We start from the raw sequence: 18,003 nt of genomic DNA on the forward strand, positions 1-18,003 counted from the left end.
CCTATTTTAAATGATGTGTGGTGGCTTCTTCCAGTGGATTTTCTTCTCTGTACCTAATGTGGACTTGTTCATGAATTTTACTATTCATGCATGGTGGCATGATCATTATAGTACTAGTATCATATAATTCCTTCAAGAGGTCATTTAAGATGCTCTTGGAAGCTTGTGAGTATCATTTTGATGTCATTAGTAAAAAAAACTGCATTGCTGAAAGCTGCCTCGAGCTACTTGGATCACAGCAGACAACAAATTAATATAGTCAGATGTGCTAATTAAAAAAAATATCCCTACAATATATAAACCAAATGAAACACAGTCATTAATGTTGCTCTTAAAACAGTGACTTAATATTCTTTGTCATTAGCACAGGAGCCCAAGTTTTGTTAGAAATTTAAATTCTAAGTCATTCATATATGAATACTAGTTAAATAATTGACAATCGGGTATTTTCTTCATGAGAACCACTTTGGTGTAATGATGATTAAGGCATTAGAAATTTGGGAGAGAGTGAGTTTAGTCCCACCCGAGGTACACAGCCAATTGGGTGGCCTTGGGTCAGTGGCGTTCAGCCTTAGGAAGGAGTCAGTGGCAAATCACTTCAGGCAGTCTCTTGAGTCTTGGACACAATTGAATGGAAGGAAAATTCTTTGGGGGTGAAGAGATGGAGATTGCTACTTCATTTTTTTTCCTGAAGGGAATAAAAATAGTAGAAAGATTTATATAAAAAACAATGTGCGGCATTTTCAGTTATCAAGTAGCATGGACTTGGTATATTGCTTGGTATGCTGTTGAGCTCATATAATTAATAAATATTACCTATCTTTTCTTTTATTGCTTTCATTTTTAGGCCCTGGATGTTGACCGAACTGTTCTTTATAAGATGAAGAAATCTGTAAAAGCCATAAATGTTTCTGGTTTGGGTATGTAAACTTCGTTTATCCCTGTCCTATATTTCTAACATATACATTGTGTCAATATTCAATGCTTGTCAAATATTCACCGAGTGATGCAGATTCAAGTCCATGATAGTTCACAAAAGAATGCTTGTTCTTTCTTTTGAGATGCTTTTACCTTCCTGGTGCTAATTATTATTATTTTGTTAAATGTGAACTGGTGTAAGTTACATTTAAGACAAGCTACTTTTCCCTTTTAAGTCAGAAATTGGTTGAACAGATTTTTAAGGGTAATTTTAGCTTTAGTAGTAGGGTGACGTTATAATTCATATTGATAGGGAAAAGAGAAACAACACTGGAGTAAGGAAAAATGGGAACTGTTTTATTCAAACATAGGACTGCATCCTCGTTAGGTGATCAATTTAGTTCATAAGCAGACCTCCCCCTCTTTCCCTGCAATGAGAGTTTCTGTTTTTTGACTAGCCATTGTTTATGGTGTTATGAAGATATGTTTGTGAATGCACACAACTCATGAAGTAAAAAAAATGTTCAAATAATAAATAGTCACCACCAATCCCAATACAGCCACGCACAAAAGAAACTTCAAATAATAATAATAAATGTATTTACCAGGACTCAAAAATTACTTGAAGGCGTAACTTTTAAGCATGTGTGTGACATATTATACTTTCTAGCTTCTATACTGTAATTAAGAAATGCCTAAACATGTTAACATGTTGCTATTAAACTTGATGCTTCATTATATACTGATACTATACACTAATTTGTACTTGGTTTGAGAAAAGCTGCACAAAACATTTCTTTCCCATACATAGCATTTCAAAAATCAAAGGGAATATTGGTTATGAATGAAGCTAGATAAGACATAGTTATTTAGGGAATAAGTGAGAATCAGTCTATGGCACTTAACCACTAAATTAGCAGCCCAGGATTCTAGGCAGTTTTTTTTCATCCTGCAGTTCAGGCTGCATTCGAAAACAGGCTTTAATGCTAAGATAAAAAAGGAGAAGCAAGGCCCCTCTCCTACTTTCCCTAGAGTTAAAGGTCGCAGAGAAATAATAATCTGCACCAAGATTGCTGGAAGGAGAGAATGAGTTGTATGTGTTTTACACACATCTCTTGTACCAGGAAATGTGACCACAGGGCTCAAAACTTCCCATCCTGAATTAAGAGAATAAATGCATTTCAGGGTTCATTTTTTTCTCCGAGTCAAAGATAGGATACTTACTGCCCTCAATGTTAACAAATTTAGTTCCCTTTAGTGCCATAAGCTCAGCCAAATGTCTGGGATGATGGGAATTATAGTCTACTAGTAACATTTGGAGGGTCATCAATTCCCTTTCATTCTGTGAAACATAATTATGGTGTTTTGCATTTTTATGGTTTAGATGTATCAGTAAACTATGGATGATAGAAAATGAAATTTCTCATCTTTTTAAAGCTGATGAATGAATGGGGAGGCCCATGCATTAATTTGAGATTAATTAATGTACTCTATATTATGCACTTTAGCCTGTGTTCACAAGAACAGATTCCAATTTCTTTGTTACCAACCTTGTGTTAGTTTATGAAAAACCAGCTATTGTAGCTTAGGTAACAAACTGTGATCAAAGCAAACCATATCATCAACATGGGATCCCAGTTTTTCTTTGATCTGAAAATAGCCTTTATGTATGTTTCCCAATAATATACTTGCTGATATGTGTAGTATAATGTACCATTATGATGTGCTACTGCAAATAACAACTGTTACTGAGAAGGAGCTTATTTTAAACATACCAGGCTTCATTTATTAAATGTCAGATAAATTTAGAGTTGGTGGTGTTGATGACGATGATGATTTACCATCACCGTTATTTGGACTGGATCTTTTCTCCTGTATTTTCAGTTATTCAACTGGAATCTATTTCAGGTTTTTGTATGAGTTTAGCAATTTAATGCTCTTACTTTTCTTTATTCAGATGTTTAATTTTTTTAAAAAAGAAAAACCCTGTTGTACACTATGGGTTATCATATTGCTTTGAAATTCAAAACTATAAAAATATTTGAATGAAATGAATGTATTCAAATGTACCTGTAAAATACTTGTACTTTTTAAATCAGTGAAGAACTTGTTGATAGTTACTGTAATTAGCATACTGTTTGTTGTCTTTGAAGCTCATGTGGAAAATGAAGAGCAGTATACTCAAGCTTTGGAGAAATTTGGAGGCAACTGCGTCTGTAGGGATGATCCAGATTTAGGAACAGCATTTTTAAAATTTGCTGTATTTACAAAGGAATTGACAGCGCTCTTCAAAAACTTGGTAAGAAACAATGAAAGTATGTACTGCAGAATTGAAATCGTACAGTGTAGCTTTAAGCTTAATCTAAAATATATAACTACTAAATATAAAAAATATTAACTACTAAATATAAAAAACTTGATCTCCTATAAAGCCACAGCTTTGATAGACACTAAGCTGCTCTCTGGGGAGGAAAATGGACTGAATACCTGCTTCTGAGGCTTACCTAACAGAGATTTAAATTGTGACTGTTTAGAGTTGAAATCAGATACTGTGGGAGAATCTTTTGGGTATGCATCCTATGTATATTATTGTAAATTATTGTCTAGGACAACTTTGTTATCTAGCTCCCTCAAAGAAGGATTTGAAACATTTTATAATTGGGTTCTTTCTAAAGCTTTATAATATTAATTGCTTAAAAAGGGAGGGGGGACATTGCCGTGGGAGTTGAGAATCCAGGGAAGAGGAGATGAAGAATCACATAGAAAAAACCCAAATTCAATTCTTTATTTGCTCACACCATATAGACAGAATCTTGACAAACTAAACTTATACCTAATGGATACTCTCTGGGAGAGTGGCCCATCCTAAATCTTTGACTCTGGTCCAGCTGTCTCTTGTCTCCCCAAATCCATATCGGAATGTGTTTCCTCCTTCCTGGTTTCTGCAGCTCCACTGTAGTCCATCATACCACCTTCCCCTTCAGAGACACAGTCCATCTCATCCAGCAGAGCATCATGGGATAGTGTTGATTGTGTTTGAACTGAAGGTGGAAGGGGATACCTCAAAAAAGCATTGGGTGTGCTCTTGAGAAGCTGTCAACTCTTCCTATTATTATAGCAGTTAAATAATACTTTATTCAAGGTTGGCTCAGCCTTTCATCCTTCTGATGTCGGTAAAAATGAGGACCCAGATTGTTGGGGACAATATGCTGACTATAAACTACCTAGAGAGAGCTGTAAAGCACTGTGAAGTGGTATATAAGTCTAAATGCTATTGCTATTTCATATTTTATCAAATAATAGTTAATGTCTGGTGAATAAGAATATTTTTTCCAATACTGCTATATAACTTTCTAAACTGTATCGTGACTGAAAAACATTTTTCCGTGTAATATCTGATTATGATTAAATTATAGTGAACTGCTTATAGTGGTAGCCTAAAATTTCTGCCCCATTTAAAGCACTGGGGTAATTGCATTAGCAAATATATTCTATCCTGGACACTTACTTCAAACATGTAAATATCTAGAATCTAAACATAGTCATAAGAGGTCTGCTTATAATCAGATGATTGGAGTAGCAAGTAAAAAAATGCATTAATATAAGAACCATTAGGGATTAAACACTACTTGACCTAGATAGTGTCATCCCGAACATCGTTTCTTTTGGTTAAATCATTCATCACCACTTGCTGTATTAAACCTGCATTCAGCAAATGCAGGGGGAAAAGGACACAATTCATAAATTTGAACTTTGCTCTTTGTGGAAGCTTAGCCTGCTTTTAAATCTTTACCATATATACTCACAGATAAGCCAGGAATTTTAGGTACCAAAATTAAACCGTATGAAAATTTCATGGGTTGGGTTATGTGTATTTTTCATAGTATTTTGGTTAAAAATACGAGGATCTGCTTATCCACACATGGGCTTATGTGAGAGTATGTATGATATTATTTAAAGACATATTATACTTCCCAAGTTAAATTATGACATGGATTGTTGTAAAGGTATATTTCACTATCCTATACTTGCAAGTATCTTTTCTATCCCTCTGTCTGGTTGCTTTTTATTTTATATAATAATTAGGGTTGACAGTAAACAAATGTAGCCTTAGAGTAAGTCTTACCAATGAGGAGTATGATATTATTAGTAAAGTTACAAAACTGTTAAAACAGATTCTGAAATTATACAGCTTGAAAACAAATAAGATTTAGTTTTTATTGTTTTAGAAATTGTAATACAGGCTTTATTATTTAAATACTTTTTACCATGTTTCTTAACTCTTGTTCTGTTTTAGAGTCTGTGCATGAAAATAAAATTTAAATACAGGTGGGTTTATGTATAAAGTCAAACAGATACATTATTTTTTCATACTAGTGATATTTAATCTTTCTTTTTGCACCTTGGGCTCTCATTTCCCATTTCCTTTGGAATAAAAAACACTGTTGCATTGCTTTATTTGGAGCTGATTCCTGGGGCACCTTTCAAAAATAGTAAGTTAACATGGTCCTTGGCAATTCATGCTGTGTTTTCTTGCCAAATTCTCTGTTAGCTTATCTGACATTCGGTAACAGTAATATTAACAGCCTCCAGCTATTTAAGATGTGTATGACGATGCCTTCAGATTATTTCAAGGTATAAGAAATGTTAACTTAATGCTATTTACTTGTCAGCTTTTCTTTGATCATACTTGCAATAGTTTCTTCGTATTAATCTGGAAGATCCTTCGACACAGAGTGGGTAGCTTTTATGCAGATATTAGGGTGTTAAGCCCATATACAAGTAATGCTCAACTTACAACCACAATTGAGCCCAAATTTTCTGTTGCTAAGTGAAACAATTGTAAGTGAATTTTGGCCCATTTTACAACCTTTCTTGCCACAGTTGTTAAGTGAATCTGGCTTCCCTATTGACTTGGTTGTCAATATGTCGCAAAAGGGGATCACATGTCCTCCAGGACAGTGCAACCGTCATAAATATGAACCAGTTGCCAAATGTATGAATTTTGACATGTGACCATGGGGAGGCCACAGGGGTCATAAGTGTGAAAAACTGTCATAAGTCATTTTTTAGACTTTGTTGTAACTTTGGTCACTAAATGAGCTGTTGTAAATCAAGGACTGCCTGTAGTTAGCAAAACCAAGGAAGTAAGAAGACCGATTTCAGGAAAGTCTCTTTAAAGCCAATACAGATCCTTGAGAACTGCAAGAGTCAATTAAGGTAGAGTTTCTTTGAAATGCCCTTCTGCCCACACCTCTCATGCCTGCCTCTTCCCAGATAAATGCCTTGTGCACTGCAGTGCTTTCCCATAATCTCTATTCCAAGTTTTAGATGTACTTTCTAATAGAGGATGGGATATAGTGATGGACAAACAGATTGGGCTCCTGGTACCAATTACTACTTAACCAGAGCCAGGCTACCTCAGATGTGCTTAATCTCTGGTTGTTATCAGATTTGCCTGTAATAAATCTCTCCTCATCCAAGATCTTTCATGGATTAGAGGTAGGCTCAGGATTCATGGACATCATGAGGATAATGAAACAATCCCAGATCATTCGAGGCCTAACTTGCATGGAGGACCATATATATCTGGGGTTTTTTGTGATATAATCTGAGGGTAGAAGACTATAGTTTTTATTCTGTGCCATAGTCTGATCACTCTCACATTGTTATGGATATGACTGGTGCTGCCAAATTTTTCAGGGTTTTGCGAAACTATTCAGTTAGTCTCCCCTCAAAAAAAAAAAAAAAGGTTTATTTGGAAGCATTTTGCTTATAGGAAGTATCTGAGGAGTTTCCTTAGGCTGTGGTGAACATTTCTGCTAAGACTTTAGTTGACTGCTAGAAAACAGAACCAACAAGAGCCTTGGATAAGATTGTACCCTAGTAAGTCTTTTCTGGTTTGCTGATCCAACAGTGTTCCTAGCTTTATTGAGGAGTTTTGGGTGATGAAGCAAATCGGGAGAGGCCTAAATTGCTGTCGGTCAAGGAGCAAATTGGATTGAACTTGGGCACTTACGTTTGAGTTTACACTGAGACAGAGCAGAGATTTCTAGGCATATGGAGCTAGATGCCAGCAGGGCAAGTTCTAATCAGGGAACATGATTGTGTCTTGCTAGATTATTAGGATGAGAAAGAGCTTGGAATTCCTGAGGAAGCAGATGAGGTTCCATGCAAAATAGGCTGTGTTTTAATGAAAGAATGTAATGGTGTCAAGACAACTATTACAATGGATTGGGAAAATCAAGCATTCCTAAATCCAACAAAAATGTGGAAAATGCACACTTCATTATCCTTTTCCCCCTCTGCACTGAGTATCTTGCATCTCTTTCTTGGAAAGTCTACTAGGTGTTCATTTAGAATTATTTAAATGCTTTGTAGATGACAACATTTTTTTTTCGTTATAGATCCAGAACATGAACAATATTATCACGTTTCCACTGGACAGTTTGCTAAAGGGGGATCTAAAAGGCGTAAAGGGGGTATGTTATGTGTTTAAATTTTTTAAATTATTAATTAATTATTGACATAAGTACATGTTATAATTTGTACCGGAGAAAAGGATATTTCTTTGCTATCATACCCGGCTGCCCTGTCTTTCTAGTATCTAGATAGATAATTTTTCATTTTGGATGCAGTGATTTATTTTGGACTAATGTACAGTATTATTTAAAAGTTTATGAACCCTTTTGAATATCTGTATAAATACGACCTAACACATCTGTTCTCCACACAAGTTTTAAAAATAAAACCCAATTAAATAAATGGGTTATAAACATTATATTTGTTCATTTATTCACTGAGGGATGGCAATAGTGATTTGCCCCCTAGTCATAGAAATGAGAAGCTGGAGATATTTCTTCACTTTAGTTCCGAATCCAAAAATATTGAAATAACAGTGCCACGAAAGGGCAGGAGTTCAGTTTTTCTTCAACTTGTATGCAGTATCTTATGACTCCAATTGGATTTTGCCTTAAGGAAACATTTAAAAAGGCAAAAAAAAATGACCTAAGTGTGAACTGCAGAGCTGGCTGGGATATTGGCAGAGGTTTGGTTTCTAATATCCTATGGTGCAGCACCCATAAATAAATGCCATATGCCTGACTGGTGCTAAGTTAGGGTTATTGTATAATGCAGTCACACCCGCTGACAAATCAGAGATTTGTTTAATTTTGCATTAAACTGCAAGAGGGGTTTTGACTCAAACTCCAGACAGATAGGCAGGAGATAGGGCATTCTGTGTTGCTACTTAAATCAGAAATGTAGGTAAAGAATGCTATTAGAAAAAAATTCTCATTAGCTTCTCAAATCATTTTATTCGATTCACGCTAAATTTTATGACAAAAAGCTTGGGTTCATACAATCACACTAAACCATTGTGTAGTCCTTTTGGTATGACATGACATGTAAATCCAACTAAAATCACTCTTCCAGCCTTACATTTTGATTGCTAAGGTCGACTCATTAGAAGGCTATAAGAAAAAGGAACACCACTCCATTTATTAATTCCAGGGGGTTAGTGTTTGCATGGATGCATTGTCTTTGCTTTGGTAGGTTACCAAATCTTTTAATGTGGAACCAAATAAGCATTTTTCACATGAACAGATCTCTGCTTATTTCTAACAAGACTTGAGGCACCTAGAAACTTACTTTAGTATTAAATGTGAGTAATGAGTCAGACCATGCAAAATAATTGAAATAAATGTTTGAAAGTGGGAGCACGTTCCTATTCCTTGAAGTAATAAAGCTGCTACCCCTGGGAGGTTCACATAAACATTTGGAAAACTATCCATGGTGTTCTAGATGCAGTCAGTGTGTGCAGCAAAATGGCATGATAGCTGTGTGGATACATTCAAGGCAGCCTTCAGAGGAGCAGCGCAAGCCTTTAAAGCAGTGGTCCCCAACCTTTTTTGTACCAGGGACCAGTTTCAAGCACAAACACTTTTTCAAGGACCGGGGGGGGGGGGGGGGAGAGAAGAATCCGAGTTTGGTGGTTTGCTTACAGACGTTTCATTACCTGACTAGGTAACATCTGATGTTGTTACCTAGTCGGGTAATAAAACGTCTGCCAGCAAACCACCAAGTTCAGGGAGCGCCTCAGCCCTGCCTCCCTCAGCCCCATCCCTCAGGTGTCTCCCTCCCTCCCTCCCTCAGGTGTCTGCCTCGTTCCTCTCTCAGTCGCTCTCTCGCTGCTCCACCAGCCCAGGAAGAAGGCGAAGAAAGCCGCCATTTTTTTTATTTTTTTTTCTTTTGCGGCCCGGTACAGAGTGCTCCACGGACCGGTACCGGTCCGCGGACCGGTGGTTGAGGACCCCTGCTTTAAAGGAAGTAGCTGTTTCAATTAACAGTTCAAGGAGGAGGTATTTTACTCTCACAAAAAATGTTTTGCGAAGTTTTTTCTTGAAGGCTTTGCACAGCTCTAGGACTGAGTACAATACAGCACTTGGACTTCCACGTATATAAAGTTTAATTTGAGGAAAAACTAAAGAAGTCAATTAAAACTGGGATATTCTAAAGATTACTTCATCAGGTTTTAATCCAAGGGATTAGGACAACAAAAAGTTTCAGCAGAAATGGTCACTTGCCTGTTTAACATGGCTTTCTTTTCATTTCTACAGGATTTGAAGAAACCGTTTGATAAAGCATGGAAAGACTATGAAACCAAAGTGTAAGTACTTCCTTTCTGATACATAGCAAATTTGTATACATTGTCTCTTTCTGTGCTAGTCCATCCAAAAATAAGGGTCATTGAGTTGATTTGATACATAGGAGTACTATGTATCATATTTTGGTTCCACACAAGATTTGTTGCCTATGTAATCTAAGCTTGATTAAGATCTAGGAAGCACTTGGATGGAAGATTCCTGGGGAAATTGGAAGAAGACAGTGACAAACCACTTCTGCACACTTGCCCAGAAAACTGTTTGTATCTCTATAATCACCAAGATTCATACTCAGTTTTAAAAAAGACTTCACCTTTACCTATTTAATTCAAGTCTAGCTACCTGAGGTTTGAGGTTTACTTACCTCAAAGTTATGGAGAGTTTGGATTCATAAAGTGGATACTGCAATAAAAACGAGTCACACAAATATTCAATGCATATAAAATTTATGTTTACACTATGTCATGGGTGTCCAACCTTTTTGGCATGCCTGGTCCTCACTGAGTGAAGAGGAATTGTCTTGGGCCACATATAATTTAATAATGTGGCAGCATAATATAGTTAATGTATATAAAAATCACATAGTGTTAAAAGTTTGCGATCTTGTGGGACCACATTACTAGCTTTTGGGCGCTGCCTGTGGCCAGGAGCCACTGCGTGGACCTGCCTGCACTATACTGTAGCCTATTAAATGTGCAGTAGCATTAAAAAAAAAACAATGTGCATACCCTAATTGAAAAATACTTGAAAATTGAAAAAGTATATTTTGAAGGAGCTGAGACAACTTGATACTAAAACCAATACGCTGTCTGTATTTGTACAAACATGCTGTTCTTTGATGAGCCGGATATTTATCCCATTGAGACTAGTACAATTTAATACCCAGTTAATCACTTTTGAATATTCTGAAGATTGATCATACTTACAAGAACTATTCCCAGTTTCATTTCTTCACTCCCGAGTCAGAATAATAAGAATATATACTGTATCTATCTAACATTCATGAATGCACTCGATCCCTGTATATCCTTTTATATTAAATAAAATGCTATTTTTCCTGTATAATGATGGCACTTGTGTTGGAAGGGGAGCTACGCAGAGTTGGTTAGAAGATGGGTAGCTATGTAAATGTTTTGAATGAATGAATGAATGAAGTGAAGAAACAAAAAGAAAATAGAAATTAAATCTGTTCACTTGGTTTTTTGAGGAAGAAGCTGTTCCCTGAAGTAATTAGATAGCCTATGGTTGATTTAGTTTGTATTACATCAGCACTATTGAACATCTGACAGCTTTTTCTTTGCTGCTTTATACTATTTCTCTTAAGGCCTGATTGTGGTAATCAACTACCCATTAGTTGTAGTAAAAATTCCACTTGTTGAATGTATATGGGCAATATATGATGATATAATATGTCCTTTACTTATACACTTAAACATGAATAGTTAATGGCATACGGGTACTCCTTGACTTAACAACAGTTCATTTAGTGACTGTTCAAAGTTACTGAAAAAGTGACTGATGACAGTTTTTCACACTTAACAACAGTTGCACCCTCCCTGTGGTCACAGTAATCAAAATTCAAGATGCTTGGCAACTGACTCATATTTATGATGGTTGCAGTGTCCCAGAGATCTTTTTGCAACCCCCTGACAAGCAAAGTCAATGGGGAAACCAGATTCACTTAACAACCGGGTTACTAACTTAACAACTGCAGTGATTCACTTAATAACTCTGGCAAGAAAGCTCATAAAATGGGGCAAAACTCACTTAACATACATCTCACTTAGCACCAGAAAAATTGGGCTCAATTGTGGTCGTAAGTAAAGGACTATTTGTGTTTGGAAGAAATGGCCATGACAGAGGAAGATTGTCATGGTAGAGAGGATAGTTTGAGTCAAACACTTAACTGAATGTGTTGCACTAAATGAATTACATCCCACTGAATGAGGCAGTTTAAAGGAGACTTGTCTAGGCCAGAACATGATTACTGTAGATATAATCCCCACATGATGAGAAATAATGAAAGGAAGGACTAATTTAGGTGGTGTTTGTGAGTGTACTTGAATGTTCCTCTCCTGTTTTGGTCTTCAAGTCTAGGAGTGAAGTCACTTAAGTACAAAGTGTAAAATCAGTGACAGTGTGAGGTTTTCCCATGAAGCACCCAGATTCCATCTCTGGTATCTTTGGGGGGCTTGGAAATACTTCATTTGAAAGATACTGACCATCAATGGAGGGAATATTGAGTTTATGTGGGCCAATGATCTGGCTTGGTGTGTGACAGTTTCCCATATTTTCAAATCTGCATGACTCCTGGTCATTAAGCCTGACACCCCCATTAGATTAATTTTAGTATGCAATGCCAGTAATAAATTATTGAATTATTATGATCTTGTTTTTTCAACTTGATTGCAATCTTAAAGATTGTGTAGATTTCAGAATACAATATGCAGTCTAAGTTACAATGCCACTGGACTCAAGATCATTCTAGCAACATACAGTATTAAAACATAGTTGTAATGAATACGTGCAGTATAGGCAAACTTTGTAATTAACAGGATTTGAATTCCAAAATCTTTCAATTGTTATATGCTGCTTTCATAGTCTTTCATACTTTTGTGCATCCCATTTTTCCAAGTTATTTCTAGAGACAAAGAAAAGCATTAGTCCTGTGATACAAGTTAGATTGTTTCCAAACATCCCTTTAGTGTTTGTTTTGTTGCCTATGGCTTGTGTTACAGCTGTATATATTCTGAATTCTTTAATCCAAGTAAGCAGTGAACCAATTAATTGCCTTAATTTAGCACAGTATCTCTAGGTAACAGCAGATATTAATTTGATGATCATTCTTTCCCCTATGATCAGATAAAACATTTCTGAGTTTTCAGTGCTATTGTCTCTTTTGGCATCTTTCAAAGAACATATTATTTATAAGAGCTCGTCCATTCTAATATTTGGAAGATTGTGCAACTATTACATCACAGAGGGATGAATATTGCCCTCTCCATCTAATTTTCTCAGCTAAAACTATTATTTGTTTGGCATCAGCACTGACGTTAACCCTGATGCTCTCTGAGCTTGGTTGTTTTTTTTAAATAGATGTTTCATTACCCCTCTAGAAAACATCATCAGTGATGTCACCTGGTGGGATAATGAAGCATCTCAGAGAGCACCAAGGTTCAATCCTCAACTATATACAGTATATTCTCTTCTATTGGTACCGATGTTAGTGTTGGTTGTAGCCAGCCTAAATAACTCCAGACTTAAAATGATTGTGGCTGGGCATTACAGAGGAAACAGGAGAAATTATTGTACATCATTACTATATTTTATACAAGGTTTATTGCCAGAATTGAGAAATAAAGTTATATTGCTAGAACTGAGAATAGATGATAAAAAAAAACAGAATAATGTTCTCGGTCTCTTGTGTTACTAAAACACTGAAACATCCAACTGAGGCACTACTGGGATTCTGTCATGCTGGGAACATGATAGTGGGAAGGATGTGTTATTAATCAGAATGTTAGTTGTTATGGAAACTCTTGATAAATTTGAACAAAACAATGCCTGTAATCTACATCCTGTGAATAAAGATGTCTCAGCATTCTCTTAATGATATGTGCTGTATGAAATTATATTTATTGGAAGTACAAGAGAGAACAGCTCCTAAAATCCTCACTCATGATGCTGGCTGAAAATTCTTGGGGGGCAGGGGTCATTCCAAGTTGGAATATGGCTAGTTTGTAGTGTCTGACCTGCAAGGCAGCCCAATCAGTAAGTCACTTCATTCTTCTCAGAAACACAATTTGTCCCTCCTTTTCTACAGCCTTTCCTCCTCCCTGAAAAATCTTTCAAACGTTTTCAAAGAATGCTCTATTTCTGCACATAAATATTTTTTTAAAAAGAATCCAGTGTTAGTCATTCATCAGGTTACAGCTGAGGAAAATGACAAGGGAAGCAATGTCAGTCTGAATTATATCCAATTGTTCTTTCACGGATGAAGGCAAATATACGTTGTCCCAGGGTAATGTCGCAGGATCCAATCTGGGTCAGTCAACAGGACCTGAGGTTTAGTCTTCCGAGTTTTCAGACTTCCCTGACAATGGGCTCCAATACAAGTCCGAAAGCTCAAAAGACTAAACCTCTAGTCGCGGTGACCGACTCAGATTGGATTCTGCAAATTGTTCTTTATTTAAGAATTGGTTTTTCTGCTTCCCTCCCCATCCCCTGATCACAATGTTTTGATTACAAATTTGTAAGCAGGTCTGTTTTTTGTTTTAAATGAGTGTATTGGAGCACTATCGGCTAACAAATCAGATAAATATGCTATGATATGGTATTTCGTTTTTGAGAGGCGACTCACTCATTTCAACAACAATAATTTGGAACTAATACAGAAACTATGAGTGGCTCCTTTCACTCCCTTAATTTAATTTTGCTTTGTAGGTTTCATGTTCAGATTTTGTCCAGTGTATGATTACTGCCTGTATTCAACCTAAAATATTGTCAGAGACCTTTGGGTAGTCTGGGCAGCTGGCTTGCTAAGACCGGGAAGCCTTTAGTCCTGCCTTCTGGCTTTCATTTACAGCGCCACTTGGCTCAGGAACAGGAAGAGCTGACAGCTGTGGTCTGGGCAGATTGGGGTAAAGGCAAAGTGCTCTCCAACAAGGAAAAGCTGTATAAAGCTCATAGCTTGATAGAATGCTGATTATGAAAAGACGGCAGATGATAGTGAAATGTAGTAAAAGTAGGCCAAGTTATGGGGACATTTCCATAACATGTCGCTTTGCCTGTAGATTATGGAAAGGCTCTCCAAAATACAATTTTCTCTTGGACTTTTCAGTTATTAAGGGAAGGTCTAGACACCATATGGAGCTTCTGAGAGCTAAGGTCTAGCCCTGGTTCTTAGCATTTGGTTAATGCAGAAGTACTGAACTGGAACTGCATGAACTGAATAACATTTTGGGTTCTCTTTCTTAGTTCTCAAATAAATAAATGATTCAGGATTTCGGGAGATAACAAAAAAAAAAAAGGGATTCTGTGTAACATTTACTCTTTATCAATATTGCATGAAGGCAGTAATGTTGCATGTTTCTTCCCCAGTATTAAAGGAGTTATATTTTGAAATCTGGGTTTGCATCTGGGCTTGCATTGTCCTTTATGCATGAGTGTTGATACTCTGAGAGCAGTAAGCTTCATTGGCAAGGTTTTTCCTGAGTAAATCAAAACTTGCTTTCAGTGTCTTTTTTTTTCCCTATGGCATTCTTTTAAATATCATTTTTATAATTACAATTTCATTCTATTACAGGTGAATGTATTTATAGAAAACCAAACATTCTTTAAAGTGTCTACTTGTCTCTGAACTATGCAACTCAAATGTTTTGACCATTCCCAATTTGGCAGATTTTGGTCTGTCCTGAGTCATTTTTGTTTTATTGTTGATCCAGAGTTGTACACAACAGCATTACCTCACTAATCTTGATGATACTTTGTACTTGCCTTTAAAATTGATTGTGCTGTTCTGAAACTGTAACAGTTAACAATTAAAGCTCAGGTTAAAGCATAATTTTATTGTTTTTCTTCTATATAGGACAAAAATAGAAAAAGAAAAAAAAGAACATGCTAAGTTACATGGAATGATTCGTACAGAAATTAGTGGGGCCGAAATAGCAGAAGAGATGGAAAAAGAGCGACGATTCTTCCAATTGCAGATGTGTGAGGTAAAACATGGATTAATTTTTATTCTTCCCTAACACAAATAAATTGTGTTATATAAATTCTGCAAGAAAACTCTGAAGAGAACTTTGATTCTTCTGGTTTTTATTTCAGGGTGTTTCTTCTGTTGGCACAATTACTTTCCATTTTATCCATGATAAACCAACAGATTTGCAAATTATAAACCAGCCCCCTTACTCAAAATCTTCACATAACTATGTCATCCTAGGCTTAGAGGATTATTTGTTTTATGCATTTAAGTTACCATCTGCTGCATAGTAGTGCTAGAAAATGAAATTTTCAGTTGATTTAGTTAAGCAGGGATGTTTAACAGGTGTTGAGAAAATGTTGCTGATGCCTTGAAGAGTTGTAATGGCTCTTCAGCCTTTGGACTGTTCTGGAACAATTTGATGGGCTAATTTTGGTTTTAACTTGATGGTTCTGTAGGCTTAAACAGTATAATGGTACCTCTCCTGCTGCTTGAAATTATATTTGGAGAAAAATAGGAAGTCCAATGGGTAACTTTCTCCTCTTTTCTTTCATTCCTGTTATCTTTCCACACATCTAATTAAATTAAAAATATGGCATGTCTAAATCAGATCAACTCTTGTTAGCATAGTGATTAAAACTGTTTTGAAACTGCCTTGCAAATCTTGGTTTGGAAATAAATACTAACCCAAGTCTACCAATCTGAATGTGACTCCCCAAAAAATCAGTAAAAGAGTTCAGATTATAAGATAGGAAATTGGTTCATTATAAAAGGGCAGAAAAATAGAGGTCATCTCAAGGACTTGCTGTAGAGTAGCAAAGCGAGGGATTATGACAAAAAGAACTGTGAGAATGATGTAAAGCAGAAGATGTCTCTGCAATTGTGTAGGAACACTTCAGTTCTCTATTCCAGTCTGTGCTTTGGGATTCTTCGGTGATTTTTTTTTCCCCTGTTGTCTCTCATTTTTCACAATAATAAAAGAACAAATAACTTCATACTTAAAATATCCATTAGAAGAATCTTCTCAGAAAGGACACAAGAGAATTGTGGTCATAAAAACGTTTATTGCATCTCTGTGTGTCTTTACTGTTGGTGTTTTTTTTTAGTTAGATTCTAAAATTAATTAAGCAAAAAGAAATTCGTGGTTGTTCATCTGAGCAGACATGAACAATGCTGGGTGTTCATAATAAATTATTTGTTTGAGTTTATGTGTAGCTTGTATAAAAGATACATTTGTTCAATATAGTAATATTTTTTAGGTGGGAAGTGCTTTCTAGATGGGCTTGCATATAGAAAATATATTTGAATTTTGGACACAGAGTCATTTTTTTATTATTTAAAGAAAGCGACTAGCAGCTTTACTGTAGTGCCTTCTATTTAACAATCATATGCAATATGTTTATGTATGTGTGGGGCTGTGGGAGGAAAATAATGGATTTAAATACTTGTGAATCTTATCCAAATCAAGTGCCCATAGCATCCCTTATTTAATTAACACATTAATAATTAAATCATTATTAAATCATTATTAGTTTATTTTTAAGATTAATAACTAAGGAAACCTTCTCACTCAGCAGTGCCTATGCTGTTTGAACCGATTTAAAAGACTTGAATATCACTTGTTTGCTACTCTAAAAAACAGTAAAAATGCTTCCTGTGTTTTATCAACAGTATCTGCTGAAAGTCAATGAAATCAAGATTAAAAAAGGAGTTGACTTGCTTCAAAATCTAATCAAGTATTTCCACGCACAGTGCAAGTATGTTTTTCATAATGATAATGATATACCCTCTGAAAATAGTGTTCTTATTAGTTTGTATGGCAGATTGCATCACTGATTTTTAAAAAAAGCCTATACACCTCAACTGTTCCTTTTTTACAGGTATTCTTCTACCAAGCACAGAGATTTAAAGGGCTGATTGTTGTCTTATAGATTTATTATTTCCAATTAAATGAGGCATACACTGAGATAATATTATGGCATATAGCAATAGCACTTAGACTTATCTGGCCACTTGGACATAAATCTTGTCATTACAAAAAGTGAAGCAGGCTGCCATAGGAGAGTGCCAAAACTTTCAAAGTTTGAAATAGTTCAAGCAGCAAATATTCCTTAATTCAAAACAGATCCTTTGCATTTAAGACAAGTTGTTCCAACTTTGCCAGAAGTGTTCTGAGCACTCGGAAAGTGTTCTAAACTCCAAAGAGTCCATAATACATCTTAAGTTTAAAATACTTCATGTTTTATAGCACATTTCTATATCATATTTTGTAGAATTTGTCGGATTACTAACTGGGAGAGGTATTGGAACCTTACACTCATTCACTTGACTAAAATAAGCAAGGAAAACTGTAGAATTCTGATTTTCATCATCTCATCTTTGGGCATTGTAGCAAAAAAAACTATTTCCTGGTTAAAAATAGGGCTAAACCAGTGTTGTTTCAAAGAAGGAAATTAGTTCATTGGGATCAGAAAGAACACACAGTAATTTAAGACATATAGTTTAATCTGCTTGCATGATTGAGAATTTAGCATTGGCAATTTCTACACAGATTAATACTATGGAATATGCATAACATAATATTGTTGAATACTTTTCCAGAGCAAGGAAAATTTGGGATTTTGATAACCTGTACTAGATGGTCTTACAAAATATTTGTCAAAGCCAGTCAGAAAGTTCTTATTTATCAGAAGACAAACTTGCCCTCAGAAATGATGTCGG

At 35.8% G+C, this 18,003-nt stretch overlaps 1 protein-coding gene across 4 annotated transcripts in view; it reads left to right on the forward strand.

The window, feature by feature from the left end:
• ASAP2 (ArfGAP with SH3 domain, ankyrin repeat and PH domain 2) overlaps positions 1-18,003 on the forward strand; it is an 88,129-nt gene that overhangs the window by 21,289 nt on the left and 48,837 nt on the right. For 3 of the 4 annotated variants that reach the window (XM_026674336.2, XM_026674338.2, XM_026674337.2), the window contains 6 exons: positions 848-920; positions 3,072-3,217; positions 7,326-7,400; positions 9,537-9,586; positions 15,169-15,298; positions 16,954-17,039. In XM_026674336.2, coding sequence (XP_026530121.1) covers positions 848-920; positions 3,072-3,217; positions 7,326-7,400; positions 9,537-9,586; positions 15,169-15,298; positions 16,954-17,039 — 560 coding nt within the window. Of the gene's footprint in view, positions 1-847; positions 921-3,071; positions 3,218-5,299; positions 5,412-7,325; positions 7,401-9,536; positions 9,587-15,168; positions 15,299-16,953; positions 17,040-18,003 lie in introns of those variants that run through there. The other variant, XM_087946200.1, reaches the window with a different exon arrangement.

This window comes from Notechis scutatus, chromosome 1 (assembly GCF_049901735.1).
Source record: "Notechis scutatus isolate UNSWTSFEM ecotype Mainland chromosome 1, rNotScu1.2, whole genome shotgun sequence".
Classification (NCBI taxonomy): domain Eukaryota; kingdom Metazoa; phylum Chordata; class Lepidosauria; order Squamata; family Elapidae; genus Notechis; species Notechis scutatus.